Genomic DNA, 16,277 nt, shown 5'->3' on the forward strand with positions numbered 1-16,277 from the left:
CATTTTTAGACACAATGAAGAAAAGCAGCTCTACTATATATACATACACACGCACACAAACTGTTTGTACTGTTTTTTCATTCATGATGGTTGACAAACTAACAGTAGACAGTATATTATAAAAGTAATAAGCTTGTTTCCTTTAAAAATTTAAAAGCAGTTGGAACACTAGGATGCAATTATAGTCTGTCTACAGAACGTATGAAAATGACACTGTGAGTCAAACCAGTGTTACATTTGGCTCAATACCGTCTACTCTGAGTTGCAGCAACTTTACAGGGTCTGAGGTAGAGTAAGGACCTTCCCTGCTACTACCTCAAATTTTTCTAACAAGAGTTGTCAGGGACTGAACTTGGGACCTTCTACATGCAAAGCATGTGCTCTGCCACTGAGTTTCAATACTGTCTACTCTGAGTTGCAGCAACGTTACAGGGTCTAAGGTAGAGTAAAGACCTTCCCTGCTACTACCTCAGAACCTTCTAACAAGAGCTGTCAGGGACTGAACATGGGACCTTCTATATGCAAAGCATGTGCTCTGCCACTGAGTTTCAGACCCTTCCAATACAAATTTGCATGCATTTTTATTCATTCGTTGCCATCGTCCATACAGCATTTTTAAATCCTAAACAAGAATATAAAACAAGCCAAGTACCAATTCCAACTTGTATGCCCTAGATGAAGAGTAGAATGCAAGGGATAAAGAAAAGCTCACCTAATGCATGATGTCTGGACATTGCTTCCAAAAGAGTGACTGTCATGTGCATCAATAAGCAGTTCACACACGGGCAAAATCTGGCATCCTATATCCCTACGTTTGTGTGGGATTACATTTGTACTCAGCTTCATGTGATGCAGGTAATACAACAAGACAAACACTCGTATTCGCTGTGCCAAGCAAGCTCCTATTTTGTTGTAATGGAATTGGTCATTTCCACCAGCACATCAATCAGCTTTCAGACTCTCCTTAGTTTAAATTAAAGCATCAGAACAGCTCCACCGGTTTATTACTATGCTCCCAAGAACACTAGCTTGGTAATAAGGTGAAAATACAGGGGCCTTAGAGAATGTAAAATCCCCTGCACACTGCATCCTTTGTTACTGCTCTAGTTCTTAAATGTGTTTAGGTCCAGAGTTGTCAGGGACTAGAACAAAATTTTGATTAAGGATGTGGTTCAGAGTATTCAAAACGTTCAGACAGGCTGTGGGTTCTTCTCAAACTAAAAAAACATAATCTAGATCTGTAAAAATATACTGCATTCATGCAAGAAGCGCAGAGGTGCAAAATTTCTGGAAATTTTAAATACATGGAAAACCACAACTTTTTAATTATTATTTTGAGACAACAATGACATTTTTGAGAAAAACTGAAACCTACGTTACTGCTTCAACATAAAATGTATAACTTATACCTTAATTATAATATACAATAGAAGTGTTTTAAATAGATAAATATCACCTAAAATCCTATTTGGCAAACTCATGGAATTTCATAAAAGTACAGGACCTTTTTTCTGCTAGCAAAATTGCAGATATACTTGAGAGAGCACTGTACACAGCCTCACACTATGCTACCTTAGCACATGTCTTATTTTTGACATCTTGCAATGGTAGGGGGAAAGATATTAGAAAAAATATTTTAAGAAATTGTATTATTTTGGACAGAAACAATCGCATATGGTTGTAGTAGGACCAGAAGGATATATGGCTACCAAGCTGAACTGTATAATATTGAAAATACTGTTTGTTTTACACAGAAATTTTCATGCTGCACATTTTGAGTATGTTAACCTTGTCCTAAAAGTATTTCAGTCATTCCAAAAGAAAAAAATATTTCACATAAGTGTTTTTAGCACTCCCCCAACTTTCCCAGTATTTACATCAGAAAAATTGGGGGGGGGGGTCATTTTTCTCTTAATTTTTTTGTACAGGCCTTCACACCTTCAGTTTGTAAAGGCATGTACCACTGAAGTCTTTCAGTACTTTCAGTAACCTCTGCTGCACAAACTACAAGTGCCAAATGTATGCTTGCTCTTGCACATTACAGGAAACATCCTTTTGATATGCTCAGGAGAGATACAGAGTATCTACATAATTAGCAAATAAAAACAAACTTTTAGATAGTGAGAAATCTGCTTTAAGAAAACACAGAAATTAACTTGGCTCAGTGGTAGAGTGTGTGTTTTTGCACATAGAAGGTCCCAGATTCAATCCCTGGCAACTCCAGTTAAAAAGGATTCCAGTTAGTAGGTGCTGGGAAAGACCCTGGAGCTGCTTCCAGTTCAGACAGACAATACCAAGCTAGATGGACCAATGTTCCAACTTAGTAAAAGGCAGCTTCTTATACTCACATGGAGCATAGTTACCCATACTGAACTAGGGCACTGGACTTGGCGGCTGCAGTGGAAGCGGCACTAATTTTTTGCTAAAACTCAGATTGATGCATTGAAAGGGGGGGGGGGGTTAGACAATTATCCACTTCTCTCAAGAACTGCTTTTAAACACAAGAGCTCCAAGTCCTGGAATTTAAAAAGACCATGAAGTGCAGAGTTCAAATACTTGATTTATCAGTAGATGGTACTTACTTATAGTAGAAATCAAGTCTTGAAACCTTTCCTTAGGAAAGAGTGGATGTTCCAAACCCCGGAAATATAGCTTTAACACCCCAGCAACAGAATTAATGTCACGTTCATTTTGATCATCAGCAAGGGGGTCTTCACCTGAAAGGATTAAAAAATTACTCATATCATTAGATAGTACTTCCAAATTACACAAGAAACTCTTACAGAAATTAAATTTGAAAGGACGAAAATTACAGCCTATAAGACTAATTTCTTTCAGCATTCACTTACACAGAAAATTATTTTAAATAGCACCATACTGGGCCATATTACATAAAAAATGACTATAACACGAGGATTTTAGTTATCTGCAAAAATAAGAATTTTACATGATTGAAGGTGTATCACCACTTCCATTTCATATTTATTCCAGTGTTTCCATTTTAAGAACAATTCACATAAATCTGCCTACTTTGTAATTCGTGAAAGTATCATACAGAGTGTCTCATTTGCAAGACATATTTCAAATGACCAAGGCCTATCCATGGCAGTTCATTACATGATTAAATGACTAACGTACTTAGTTTACAGGTAAACCAAAATGTCTCAAGATCATCTAAAGAACATTGATATTACAGCAGTACCCTAGGTCATCTTAGGCTGTAACATTATGTACATGTATTGAGACTCAACAGAGCTTACTTCTGAATGAACACGCATAGGAATAAGCAGAAAAATGGCTGCACTTACCTGTAACTGTTGTTCATCAAATGGTCATCTGTGCATGGGTACTACACAAACACGAATCTGCCATGGAGAGTTTTTTGAAGTTCCCCACCACCACTGTTTTCTCACCTTATACAGCGTGAGATGGAGAGGGTGGAATGGCCTTCCCTCAGTTCCTCTCTGCTTCCACCAGAATGAGGAGAGGTAAATACCCTGGGCACTGTGGCTAACCCAAAGGTCCCTGTATTGGAAATGGCAGTAACTGCATTGAAAGCAGAGGTATTTCTGGTGGTCCAGTCTTATTTGCACATGGAGATATGGATCCAGTAAATCTAATATTATCAACCATGCACTTCTGCGCAACAGAAGGAGGACTTCGGGTTTCATAATATTTTATCATTAAGAACTTGTTTAGGCCTCTCAGGTCTAATATTGGTCTTATCTCCTCCCACCCCACCCTTCTCTTTGACCAGAAAGTAACTTGAGTAGAGCCCCAAACGATAATCTTTTGCTATTGCTTCCTTGTTGAGCAGGGCAGGAACCTCTGTTAGGTGTTTTGGGCATGGGATTGGGGTGAGTGGATTGGACAATATGGGGACACAAGTCAGAAGGATTCTATCACATAGCCCTCTGTCATGATGATTCTGACCCATTGCTCCTGGGTGATGTCTTTGGATGTCAAGCCCTCTGTTGGATTGTGAACTGGGCAAGGGCTGTGATTGTCAAAAGTCCTGCTGGGAATGTTGGGTAGGTCTGGGCAACTGGGGTCTTGCCTTGCATCTGGGGTTAGAGAATCTTTTCCTATGCTGAATGGGTGGTTGGGCTATGGGTGTATATGCGGGCTTCTGGAAGTAGCTTGAAGTGTGGGTTTGAAGTCCTCTTCTTCTGGCTGATGAGCACTATAGCTTGAGATAGTGTCTAGGTCTGATGTCAAAAGGTGTAGAGGGAATCACTCTTAAGGTCTTGGCAGTGAGTTTGTCTTTTCTTATTTTATTGAGGACTTCTGTATTGGTGCTGAAAAGATCTGTGCTCTTGAATAGTAGGTCTTCGAATCTGGCATGTGTCTCACGAGGAAGCACAGTGGACCTTAGCCAGGAGTGGCGGCATAGGACAGTGGCAGTGGCAAGGCTGTGAGCTGCACAGTCAGAAGACTGGTTAAGTGCGTTTACTCTAATCTGGGAGAACCGGGTTTGATTCCCTATTCCTCCACTTGCACCTGCTGGATGACCTTGGGCAAGCTATAGTTCTGATGACAGCTGTCCTTGAAAAAAAGCAGTTTCTGTCAGAGCTCTCTCAGCCCCACCTACCTCACAGCATGTCTGTTGTGGGGAGGGGAAGGGAAAGGAGTGTGTAAGCCGCTCTGAGACACCTTTGGGTAGTGAACGGCGGGGTATAAATCCAATCTCTTCTTCTTCTTCCCACCCAAACGGAACCAATCCAGGAAGCTTCGTTCTCTGTTTCTCCCAGCTGCAGCTCGAAGAGGGCAGGGATCTCCCCGGAAAGGAATTTCCTTCCCCATTTCTCCCAGCATGGCTTGCTGCAGCTGGAAGAAGGGGACGGGGATTGCCCTGGAAAGGATTTGTAAGCCGCTCTGAGACTCCCTTGGGTAGTGAAGGGCATGGTATAAATCCAATCTCCCCCCCCCTCCTCCTCCAGAGGAGATCTGATGTTTGGAGAGTTTGGATGTGGTTTTGCTAGTTTTTACTTGTCTTCTGATAGCATTTCCAGGTAGGGTGGAATGCCATCCCTAAGGAAGAGCTGGTATCAGACCATTAAGAGTTGGTGATTTTGAACCCAAGGGCAGAGGAGGTGTAGGTTTTTCTGCCTGCCCCATCCAATTTGTCGATTGGCACAGCCATCAAGGAGAGCAAACCATCAAGAAGCCGCATAGATATGCTTGGGTGGATAGGCACAAAATGTTATTGCAAAAAGAAGCACAATGGATATACAAGTTAGGAAAGCTCTTTCCTGGAGGTTAGAATTCTTCTTTAGATTTGTCATCATTCATTTAAAATAAGTATATTTAATTGTTCTTCCCACCTTTCCCTATATGTTATTTGTTATTTTTTAATGATTGTTAAGTTTGGATTTGGTATTCTGTCACTTTAAATACATGGAAAGAAACCCAGCTGCATGTAATCTGTTGCTTTGACACTGTTTGAATGTATTTAAGAGCTGTGACAAACACAGACTGTAGGAGAGGTAATTCCGACTTGCAAGAGATATGGAGCTGTGCATAATTGGAATATTTTTATCAGAACCTCGCTTATACATGTGTATTCATTGTATGTTAACAGTGAGTGTGACCTGCATTTGTTATTATTCATATGGCATTTTATTGTAGATTAGAATGTTTCTTGGTATTGTTTATATATTATATATACCTGATTTACCTGACGAAGGAATAGATCTGAAACACTGATTATATTATCCGGAACTGTGTAGTTTCTACTTGGAATGGATCTTATTTACTACAAGCCACAGTATATAGACGTTTGGACTTCAATTCAAGGACATGTGATACTTATATAAACAATTTTTTTCTCTGTGTGCTTGTTCTATTTCTGAAGGAAGTCTGCTGCATTTGAGATATGTTGTGACTTATTGTTGGTTTGAGTTTGTTACCATCCACGTTTGGATAATTGTTCTTTATTGCGTTTGTGATGCCAGATGTAACCAAGATCCAGTTGTGACTTATAAGGGTTCTTCCATGACTGGGAAGGTGACAAGTCCCATATTCCCCAGGTTCAAAGTACTCAAAGTCTCTGCCCTCAAAGACTGTACAGAAAAGTCATATCCTTGAAGGACTGGTCCTCCTCCAGTGGAAGTTCAGGATCATCTGGAGGGAAACAACCTATCTCTGCCTAGTTGGAACCGAGAGGAGTGTATGGATTCCAGCCCTGGATGTAGCAGTCACACTGTCCTTGGTACGACAATCGGGATGACATCGAATACAAATCTATCAGATCTGATGGGGTGGCAGATCTGTATGGGGAAGACTGAGTTGACAACAGGGGATAGGAGGTTCTGAATCATGCACCTCACCCTCCAACATGGAATAGAAAAAAAAAGAGCGAGTGACCCAATGAAGAGGGTGTTCTTGGAACGGAGGTTACCTCCTTAACCAGTTCCAAAGCTGACTCAAGTGGGACGAGAATGAGTGGATGATGATTTTGACTGCTTTTCTGGATGTTTGTGATGCGCCTTTTTGGGAAGTGGTTCAAAGGAGCTGCATTCGGGGGATGTAGGAGTGGAGCCCATAGACATCCCTGATTTTTACATTGGACCTGAGTCAGTCAGGTTTGGTCTTGGAGCTGTAGGATCAAGGGAGCCTTGGATCCATCTGCCAGGAACAGAAGGAGGTCTATCATTTGGGGTTTTATCGTGATCAGCACCAGACAAGGCCTTTTCCCAGAGTACCGCTTTTAGGCAGGAAGGTCTATCGTGCCTAGCTTTCGGAGTGAATTGCAACAAACAGAGCAGCACAAAACATTGTGCTCTTCAACAAGGCACATAAGGCATTCAACATGGTCATTGGTGTGGGGAAATTTGACCCACAGGACCTGCAGCATTTTTTTTGAAGAGCGCTTTTGTGGCATATTCAAGACACTTAGCTCTAAGGAGGTAAAGGTTTGAGGTAGGTAGTTGTTGACAGTAACAGGCTGTTGAAATGCAGCTTTGATAGAGACACTCTCTCCATGGCAGCTGAGAGAGAACTGAGGGAAGGCCACTTCTGCACCTCTGTATTACCCTCTAAAAGGGGGGAAGACAGCGTGGGGGAGGGGGATGGAGAACCAGTAGGCATTTTTTCAGCTACAAAAACTCTCTGCAGCAGGCCTGAGCCATGTGGGATTGCACAAGTACCATGATGAATGAAGCCATGGTTTTTAATAATGGAAGTCTCACATTTCTACATTCACCACTGAACAAATACTTTTAGTATGTATATGAGTACGTGTCTCTCTAATCTAATAATCCATATTCCCAAATACATTTTGTTTGGATAACAATAAATAGTCCAAAATCCACATATTATGTGTGGTCATTCCACATGTGAATTATGTTAGAATTTATTCACATTTAATATTTATGACATTCATGACTTTTTCTTTCCCTGAATAGAAAGAGATTAGGATGGCGCTAAAATAGGACGCAAGTTTATTGATGAGGAAACTCATTCTGCACATGTTTAAGGCCACTGTCTCTTTCACATGTCTCTAGGATGAATTCTACACTGAAAACAGGTTCAGAGAAATAACAGCATATCAGTTTGTTCACACATGTAGGCTGAGTACATTATTCTGTTGCATGTACTCCCTCAATTTTACAATGCTAAAAACAATTGGTAGCAAACAATTCTCATCTACATAAATATATCTACCAGATTTTACACATTATTTTAAGCAACACTGCAAGAATCATAGACTAGTTCATACCTCTCTCAAATGAGTTCTTGATATCATTGACTTCAACCTGAGAACCAGGAACTCTAAAAATACCCTGTTGTTGTAGACCTAGAATGAACCAAAGGGTAAAAACAAAGGGCTTATTCAAGTTCTCCTGAAGATAACATTCATATTTACAATAGCAGATACCTCTTATTTATATAATTGCTTTAAAAAATCATCCAGATTTCAGAGGTAAATCTACCAGGCCAAACCTAAAATAATTGAATTATACATAATTTTGCTGCCCTCTATCTGTTATTGTATATTATGACAAATTATCTGTTATATGTAATCTGATATTAAGGACAGTGTTAAATTGCAAAATCTGATGGCTTTCAAAAGTTCAGTTCAGTATTGCACTGATCCTCTAGTAAAACTGAAGCATGAACAGCAGCAAGCTTCTTCCTTTGCCCAAGCCTAGAACACAGAATTTCACCTCCAGCTACTAACCTTCCCAGCAATCTGAGCACTTGCATAGGCAAAGGCATTATAGCTCTTTCTTAATGCCCATGGCAGAAAATATGGAAGGGAAAATCTAAATCAAGACTGACCTCTGTTTCCAAATTCATGAGAGGAGTAGGCAAAATAAAGCCATATTTACTACTACAGTGCTGCTATTTGGAGATGCTCACCCCACCCACCCCGGGCATGGGGGGGAAACTGTAATGAAAATGCTTGGGTTGGCTGGATATGACCTTAGTACCTTACATAATTTACTTCTGCCCAAGAAGAAACATAGGTTCCTGAACACCACCATGGTCTAAAGCCTGCTGCAGTAGATGGAAATGTTCTAATTAACTTCATTCAGAAGTGTTTGGATTGCAACCCCACACAATTTGTCCAGCAAGCGCATACATAAACCAAATATTTATCACTCATTCCTTTTGATACAAAACCAATTAGAGATTAAATAACTATCATTAACATTCAGCCTCTTATAATTAGTCAAGGCAGCTGGCGTATTCATTGAGTTTCTGGGGAGAACTCCTTGTACTAGAGATTCCTGCAAGAACACTGAAACCAATGGAAATCCAATCAACTCACCATATAAATTGATGTAGCGAATGCAACTTTCAACCACAAGCGGGATAGCCTGTCCTGAATCCTTTTAAAGGAAATCAAATTTTTAAAAAGTCAATTGAGAGCACTGGTTTGGTAAAGTCAATGCTTTAATGTAAACAAAAATTGCAGAAAGAGACCCAACTGAAAAAATGAGCATTGTTAGGTTAGTCAGAGAGCAAACAAGAAATTAAGATAATGGCTGCTTATGTTTTCAGTATTTCACACACCTCTGCAATGTAATCCTCTGGTAATACCAACATGAAGCTGGTTCTCAGTATCAACCTGACTTAAAAATCTAAAGCAAAAAAGGGGCTAAATTCAGCAGGCTCACTATTACCACTTCACAGAGCTGTAGCTATCAGCCAGGCTCTTTTTCAATAAATGACACTTGTTAGGGGACACCATGTAACATTTTCAATCTCAATAAAAGCACAGTTGTCCAAAACTGAGAGGCAAATCTTTTTAAATGCTCAGTTTTCTAACTAGGACGGAGAAGGAAGAGTTGTCTTTTCATGAGCTTGGGCTTTCTAAAATTCTTCCGAAACCAACATTATGAGAACTAATTGGAAAGAGTTTGGCATTACAATGTGGCATATTTTCAACACAGAATAAAAAACCATACTTTCAGTTTAGTTCATGCAAATGTATGTACACACACACACACACACATTTTCCAGATAGGAGTCCCTCTAGTAAATACCTGGTTCCTTGTTCGAGCATTCCTTCTTCCTCTGATAAGCAAATAAAGCAGCAAAGCAGGGAAAAAGAAAAGGTTAAGCAAGAATAAGATCTGTTAACGTAAGCACGTCTTCCAGAGGCTATGAAAGCTCAAATGCAATGGCAGCTTAGAAGGATCAAGGTAAAGCTCCAACACTCCATGTAACTGTTTAGTATGCAACTTCTCAGCCTCAGTGACAGACTTCAGGAAACTTCCTGTCAGACATTGTCCATCCACTCCACCCAGTTCTTTCACAACAGACTGCCTATTCAGACAAAAACAAGAGTGATACTCCCTTGCAGCCCTGTTGGTAAAAAGGGATGTTTCGGCTCTCATGATATGGACAAAACCCTTCATGGCCTAGATATTTTTGAGAGTGAATTCAGAAGGTGATGTTTCCCTGTCAGTGTTCGATTTCTCAAGATTGTGCTCCCACAACTAAATAAACTAACGAGCTTCAGGATATAGTTTAACATCAGTTTGCTGATGGCCATGTGGCCATGGGAGAATAGAGGGATATATTGTTTCATGGTGATGTTCCTCTGAAATGATCATAAAAATTGAGCTTAACTGGAGAAGATTTTCTTATATGCCTAATGCTGAACTACCCAGTGCTTCTAGAAAAGTATAGCTAGGACCACAATAGGTTTGGTTCTGATCTGACATAAAAGTCCTACTGGAGAAGATTTTCTTATATGCCTAATGCTGAACTACCTAGTGTTTCTAGAAAAGTATAGCTAGGACCACAATAGGTTTGGTTGTGATCTGACATAAAAGTCCTACTGGAGAAGATTTTCTTATATGCCTAATGCTGAACTACCTAGTGTTTCTAGAAAAGTATAGCTAGGACCACAATAGGTTTGGTTCTGATCTGACATAAAAGTCCTACTGGAGAAGATTTTCTTATATGCCTAATGCTGAACTACCTAGTGTTTCTAGAAAAGTATAGCTAGGACCACAATAGGTTTGGTTGTGATCTGACATAAAAGTCCTACTGCCACTTTCCACCAGAAATTTGTTTATTGCAAGGGACTTCTCTTCAAGTAGGTGGAAATAATTCCTCTGGGACAGTCTAGCATTACTTTATTACAAGAAATAGGGCTCAGATCCCATGACAGTGTTCCCCTCATGTTTCTCATCAGCCTCTGTTGAGGCTTCCTTCCGCTGCATTTCCACGTGTGATAAATGTTTTTCCAAGGAGCTGCTAAGGATGTAGAAGTGCTAGCAGCTAATGAAGCAAGCACTGCAATGGAGGAAGGCCTCTGCAGCAGCTAGAAAGAAGCACAAAGGGACAGTGTCATAGGATCCGAGCCTCAATGGTTTTGTCAACTGGGAATTAGTTGTGATAACATGTTAATGTGTGTATAATGTGTGTATAAATATTAGAAGTCACCCACCAAGCCTTCAGGTTCACAATTGCTCATCTTAATAAATGTGCACTGAATCTTTCACAAACAGGTTTCACTGCGCCAGCCGACAGAAAGGGTCAGTAGACTGCCCTCCTTGTGCTCTCCTCAGCAAACAGCCATGAGAATCCAGCCTCACGTACTTCATTTCAGTAGTAAGTAGTGGGAAAATGCCATATATATGAAGATTTGCAAATGATAATATTGGTAACTGGGATATGTAATATCAGCAACTTGAGGAAGTAACATACGAAGTTTGAGCTAGAGATACAAGGAGGATATAGGGTTGCTAGATACAGACTCAAATGGGATGTTGTAACTTTAAGAATGTACAGGAAGAGAAGATTACATGCACTCTCGCATGTGCTAAATAATGCACTTTCAATGCATTTCAGCTATCATTTGCAAGTGGATTTTGCCGTTTCACACATTAAAATCCAGTTGCAAAGTGCTTTGAAAATTGATTGAAAGTGCATTATTCAGCAAGTGTGAAAGTGCCTTACCAATCCTTTCCAAGCTGTTTTCAGGCTTGATTAGAGGGCACAAATGGCCTTGGTCATCCTGGTGTATGAGCTACACAGGGAGATGAGCAGAGAGAGTACAGCACTATTAATTATCCCAGAACTCTCAGCAGCTTTCAGTAGTATTATGGTATGGCCAGCTAGTCCGCTTTTTGGGGCTGGGAGGCACAGTTTTGCAGTGGTTTTGATCCTGTTTGGAAGACAGGTTTGGAAGACTGCTGCTTGGACACATGGCCTCTGGGGTTCCTGTGAGGTCCCTGTATCTTGTCCCCCCACCCATGCTTTTTAACATCTGCATTAAAATGGCAGGATAAAATCATCCAAGGATTTGGGCTGGGCTGCCACTGGAGGCAGTCCTGGGATGAAAGAGGGCCAAAAAACTGAAACATAATCCCAACAGAACAGAGGTGCTACTGGTTGCCAGAAGGACTGACCCAGGAATTGAGGTGTCTCCTATTCTGGACAGGGCCTCACTCCCATTTAAGGAGCAGGTTCCTAGCCTGGGTGTGCAGCTGGATCTGGGCCTCCTGTTGGATAAGCAGGTGGTAGCAGTGGCCAGGAGTGTTTTCTACCAGAGCTGGTTTTTGAGCCACCTCAGGGCTTCCCTGGGTAAGATAGAACCAGCCACTGTGGTGCACGCTCTGATAGCAACTAGATTAGATTACTGAAAGCAATGTGCTGTGCATGGAACTATGCATGAAGAGTGTAGAGAAACTTCCACTGGTTCAATTATGGTTATCTTTCAGGGCCTTGCTTCAGATGCTCCATCATCTGATGGTAGATAGGTGGCAGTCGGGGGGGAACTTCTAGGCTGCGGCATCAAAATCAAATTCCCTCCACAAGGAGATTTGTCAGTCCCTGTCTAGAATAGTCTTCTGTCAGCAGATGATGACTTCTTTTGTTTCATTTGGTATTCCCTTATTGATCCTCCTTCCTGCTTATTTAAATTGCTATTTTACACATGTATTGTTTTAAAAAATGATGTTAATGCCATTTTTTTTTTACTGTTCACCAGCTTGAAGGCCCTAACTGCAAGGAAAGGCAGGATATTTGCTCTTCTGCTGGCCCAGCATCATTGTGATGGTTATGAGGGCCAAACAACAGTGGTGGGCATTGGGAATGTACTACATTTCACATACTTTTAATTCATGCAACTCAGGACTCTATGGTCTCTATGACACCTAGAACATCCTATTCATAAAGCTGCTCATATTCTTAATTTCGTTAAAATGGTTTGGGTGGGGGAGACCTCAAGAATCCCTTTGCCACACACAGACCATTAGCTGGTAAGTTTTAGACTGGCAGGGACTCAGAAACAATTCATGATTTAGGGTAATTAAGATGATGCCCCTAGGTGAATTTTTGATGAAACTGACTGGTGCCATGTCAGTTCCTTGGCTGAAGAGCTGGGCAGCTGACATTCTTAAGTTATCCCTTGCCCTCCCATCAAGCTATTGAGTTTGGCAATTAAGGGCAATTAAGCAGACAGGCAACAACTAGAAAGCAACTGGGGGGGGATCTTTCACTAAATATGACCAAAATACATATTGGGCATATTGTCGTGTCCATGTCTTGGCATTGATGGCAGCGTACTTCACTAACACCATTGTGTCTACACAGAGTTGTTCAGTGAAATCATTCCAGACGGCAAGGATTTATTGCATTTGGCCCTGATGACGTAAACCTGGATTGACAACAGTCTAGTGCTACCTTTTTGCAAACCATTGCAAAGATAAAATTGCTCATATTTGCAGCAACTTAAGACTTCACTGTTGTTGCAGATCTGTCCACTGGTCTCAGAGCACAATCTTAGCACAGATTTGGGGATAGGTTTCATTTTTATTAGTTGCCCCTCCCCATGATTTTATTATAGCTGAAGTTTTCACTCAGCATTATCCCTGTTGCTACTTTTTATCCTTTATAAATTATTGTATTTCTGATGCTTTGGAGCTTTTTGTCTCATGTTATTGTTGATTGTATGGAGCATTAAGGAGCTCCTGTTTCTTCTGCTACTTACAGCATGGTGATCTATTTTGTGTGTTTTATTGATCAATACCAGACACGGTTTTTACTAATGTTGCAAGCCACCAAAAACACTGTGATAGAGAGTGCAGGATATATTTGCTATAAATTAAATACCCACACACTGATTTTAAATTAAAACAAGCCACTCAGAGCAGCTTGCATGTGGTTCTCATGTAAGTCTCCAACAGAGGAAGCTTAAAGAATCATACTGGCTTAGCCGTTACAGTACAACTCCATTATATGCCTCCAGAACATGCTCTGGGATGCTCTGTATTAGACCATGCAGTGGATTTTAAGACTTTATACTGCACATTAGTCATGCCAAGTGAAAACATTAACAAAAAAGTCACAGACAGTTGAGTCAAGACCGTTGGGGCCATTCATGAAGCAATTTGCTCTTGTACTAGAACAATAATAATTGAAAAAAACTTAAATGTGGTGCTGACCTAGGAACTGAGGAAGATTTGTTTTCTTTAAAGCAGGGTAGATTATGGTAAGAAGATATATATCTACATCTCGCCTTAGGCTGAATGTCTGCTGACTAGAGATACTCTTCTAAATGGCACCAATCTCTCAGTCCAATTAATGCCTCTCTCCATTCCTTCAATGTGTTCTATGTTACAGCTTTTTTCAAGGAGCAGTGAGATTGATGCAGCCTCTCCTTTACTACCCAGGACAGTAACAGATTTTACACATACAAACCATTTTAGGGCTTTGTGGTATGTGAGGGAATGACAGCTCCCTAAATACTTGCAATATCCCACCTTCCTTTTGTTGAACTTTTCCAAGACAACTATATTAGGCTGATTTTATAAACCGCAACAAAACAAAACATGAAATAACTACCCTGTCATTCAGCTGGCCACACAGTTAAGCATAAATCAGCAATTTTCTCATCCCTGCCATGGTCTGTTATGTCTTTTTCTCTCTCTCACTGAGTGGGGGAAATGGCAAACTGGACTCAGAAACTTTTAAAAACTGTGCATATTCCTGTGCTCAGGGAAGGAGAAACACCTTAACAGGGGACAGCATTCCCAACTGGCTTCTCTCTGCCACTTTCCTTCAAAACAAGCGCACTTTCAAGAATTCCCTGTCTGTGGAATAAAAAAAATATACGTTTCGCTTCTATGAACAGCACCTTGTCTTTCTTAAACTGAAAACAGCCATATCATTCTGACAACACCACAGTCTTTAAGGACTTTAATTAAAAAAAAGACTCATATACTGCAAATGCCTTCCTATGGGAGGCAGGCGTGGTGCTTTTAACCTCTAAGATGTCCACATAAACAACAGCTTATAAAACCACGGCAGTTTGGCCTGCAGTAGTAAGATACAGCAGATTGCAATTAGCATGCTAACAGGCATAAAGGGTGTTGTGCTTCCATGCTGCTCCACATGGGTCATTACCATTATCTCATCCTTCCCAGTCGGTATGAATACAAGTGAGAGAAGCACCAAGTGTGTGGATTAACTCATGTCTTGCCATTGTGCTAAGAGGGACAGCCACCAAAACAAAAACAAAACCCAATCTTCACTGAGGCAGAAAGCATACTAACCATGTTAATGGTATGATGTGCAGTGCATGTGAAAGGCCAGGTCCAAGAAAAGGAAACAGGTCAGTGGTTAGAAGGGGGGGGGGAGCTATCCTTACATCCACCTTGTTCACAGACTCTCACTGTTAGACAGCAAGTACCTTAATGAACGTTTCCATATTGCCGTTAAAGAGTTTATGATTATAGACTGAGAGAGGCCTAGGTCTCCTCATTTTCTGTGGCTTAGGGGGAAGACAGGGGGGCCTAAGAAAAATGGAACAAAAGAAATCAGCAAAACATCAATAAGAATACAATGGCAGGGCAAGATCTCAAAAGATTGCAAATAAAAACATTGCAGGGAGGAGGGGAGGGAGAGAAGGCCTCGAATGTAGGGACTCCAACCTTATTCTATGACCATTATCATTTGATATCTTTCTCAAACATCTGGCCTTCGCAATACTAAAGTAAGGAATTCAGGGCAGGGACTCACCTGGATCTAAGAGTGGAATGCCAGCTCCCTGCTCTGAAAGAAAAGGGGACTGTATGGCACAAAGAAAGCTGAGCAGTGACAGTGGATAAAAGGGTAGACGGGGACAAAGCAACACCTGCTTCTGGCCTGCAGTGTGATCAGGAACTGGGAGAGCTACAAGGCCAGTAAGAATAACAAAAGGTATGGTTGGTCAAAAGAATCCATTAGAATTCTGCAGAATAATGCGTCTCACTAAGACCTCAGGAGAGAGTTCCACGGTATCTCAGGCCCAATGTATTCTGGCTACAGGATACTTAATTGAGTTTGTTGGTTACCCTGCCACAACAGTCTGTGCTAGGGCTGCAGCCTAAAAGCCTCTAGGCTCAGGAGCAGCAAATGACAAGAATATACTCACCAGAACCTAAAGGCTCCAAAGTAGCTATAGGCCACAGTTTTGACTTGGCTCTTTCTGCCAATGGCCCAACTCTCTCGAGGGGCAACTAGGAAGGTCCTTTTTGTACTGGAAGCCTAGAAAGACCTCACAGCCTGCTGTGTGTGCTAATTGAGTCATGCTGCAGTCCTAAGAAGAGTTACACCTTTCCAAGTCAGAAGAAGTCAATGGGCTTACAAGGGTGTAACTGCTTAGAACTGCAACGAGTCTCCAATTCACTAAAGAAAGAGACAACGGTCATCTATTGCAGTATTTGAAAACCCTCTTTCAGAAGTTTCTCTGGCAGTATTGTACATTTTGACAGATACTGAAGCAGTACTATAAAAAGATAATTAGATGTTTCTATACAATCGGAAGGGGA

The 16,277-nt window shown here is 40.9% G+C and overlaps 1 protein-coding gene across 1 annotated transcript in view; it reads right to left on the reverse strand.

Annotated features, from left to right (window-relative positions):
* Window positions 1-16,277, reverse strand: part of SRGAP3 (SLIT-ROBO Rho GTPase activating protein 3) — a 99,451-nt gene that overhangs the window by 24,705 nt on the left and 58,469 nt on the right. Inside the window, 4 exon segments of the mRNA XM_015423530.1 lie at window positions 2,583-2,717; window positions 7,721-7,798; window positions 8,777-8,837; window positions 15,158-15,260. Of these exon segments, the coding sequence (XP_015279016.1) occupies window positions 2,583-2,717; window positions 7,721-7,798; window positions 8,777-8,837; window positions 15,158-15,260 (377 nt within the window).

The sequence above is a fragment of the Gekko japonicus genome, unplaced genomic scaffold (genome assembly GCF_001447785.1).
Source record: "Gekko japonicus isolate JY-2015 unplaced genomic scaffold, Gekko_japonicus_V1.1 scaffold3222, whole genome shotgun sequence".
Taxonomy (NCBI): domain Eukaryota; kingdom Metazoa; phylum Chordata; class Lepidosauria; order Squamata; family Gekkonidae; genus Gekko; species Gekko japonicus.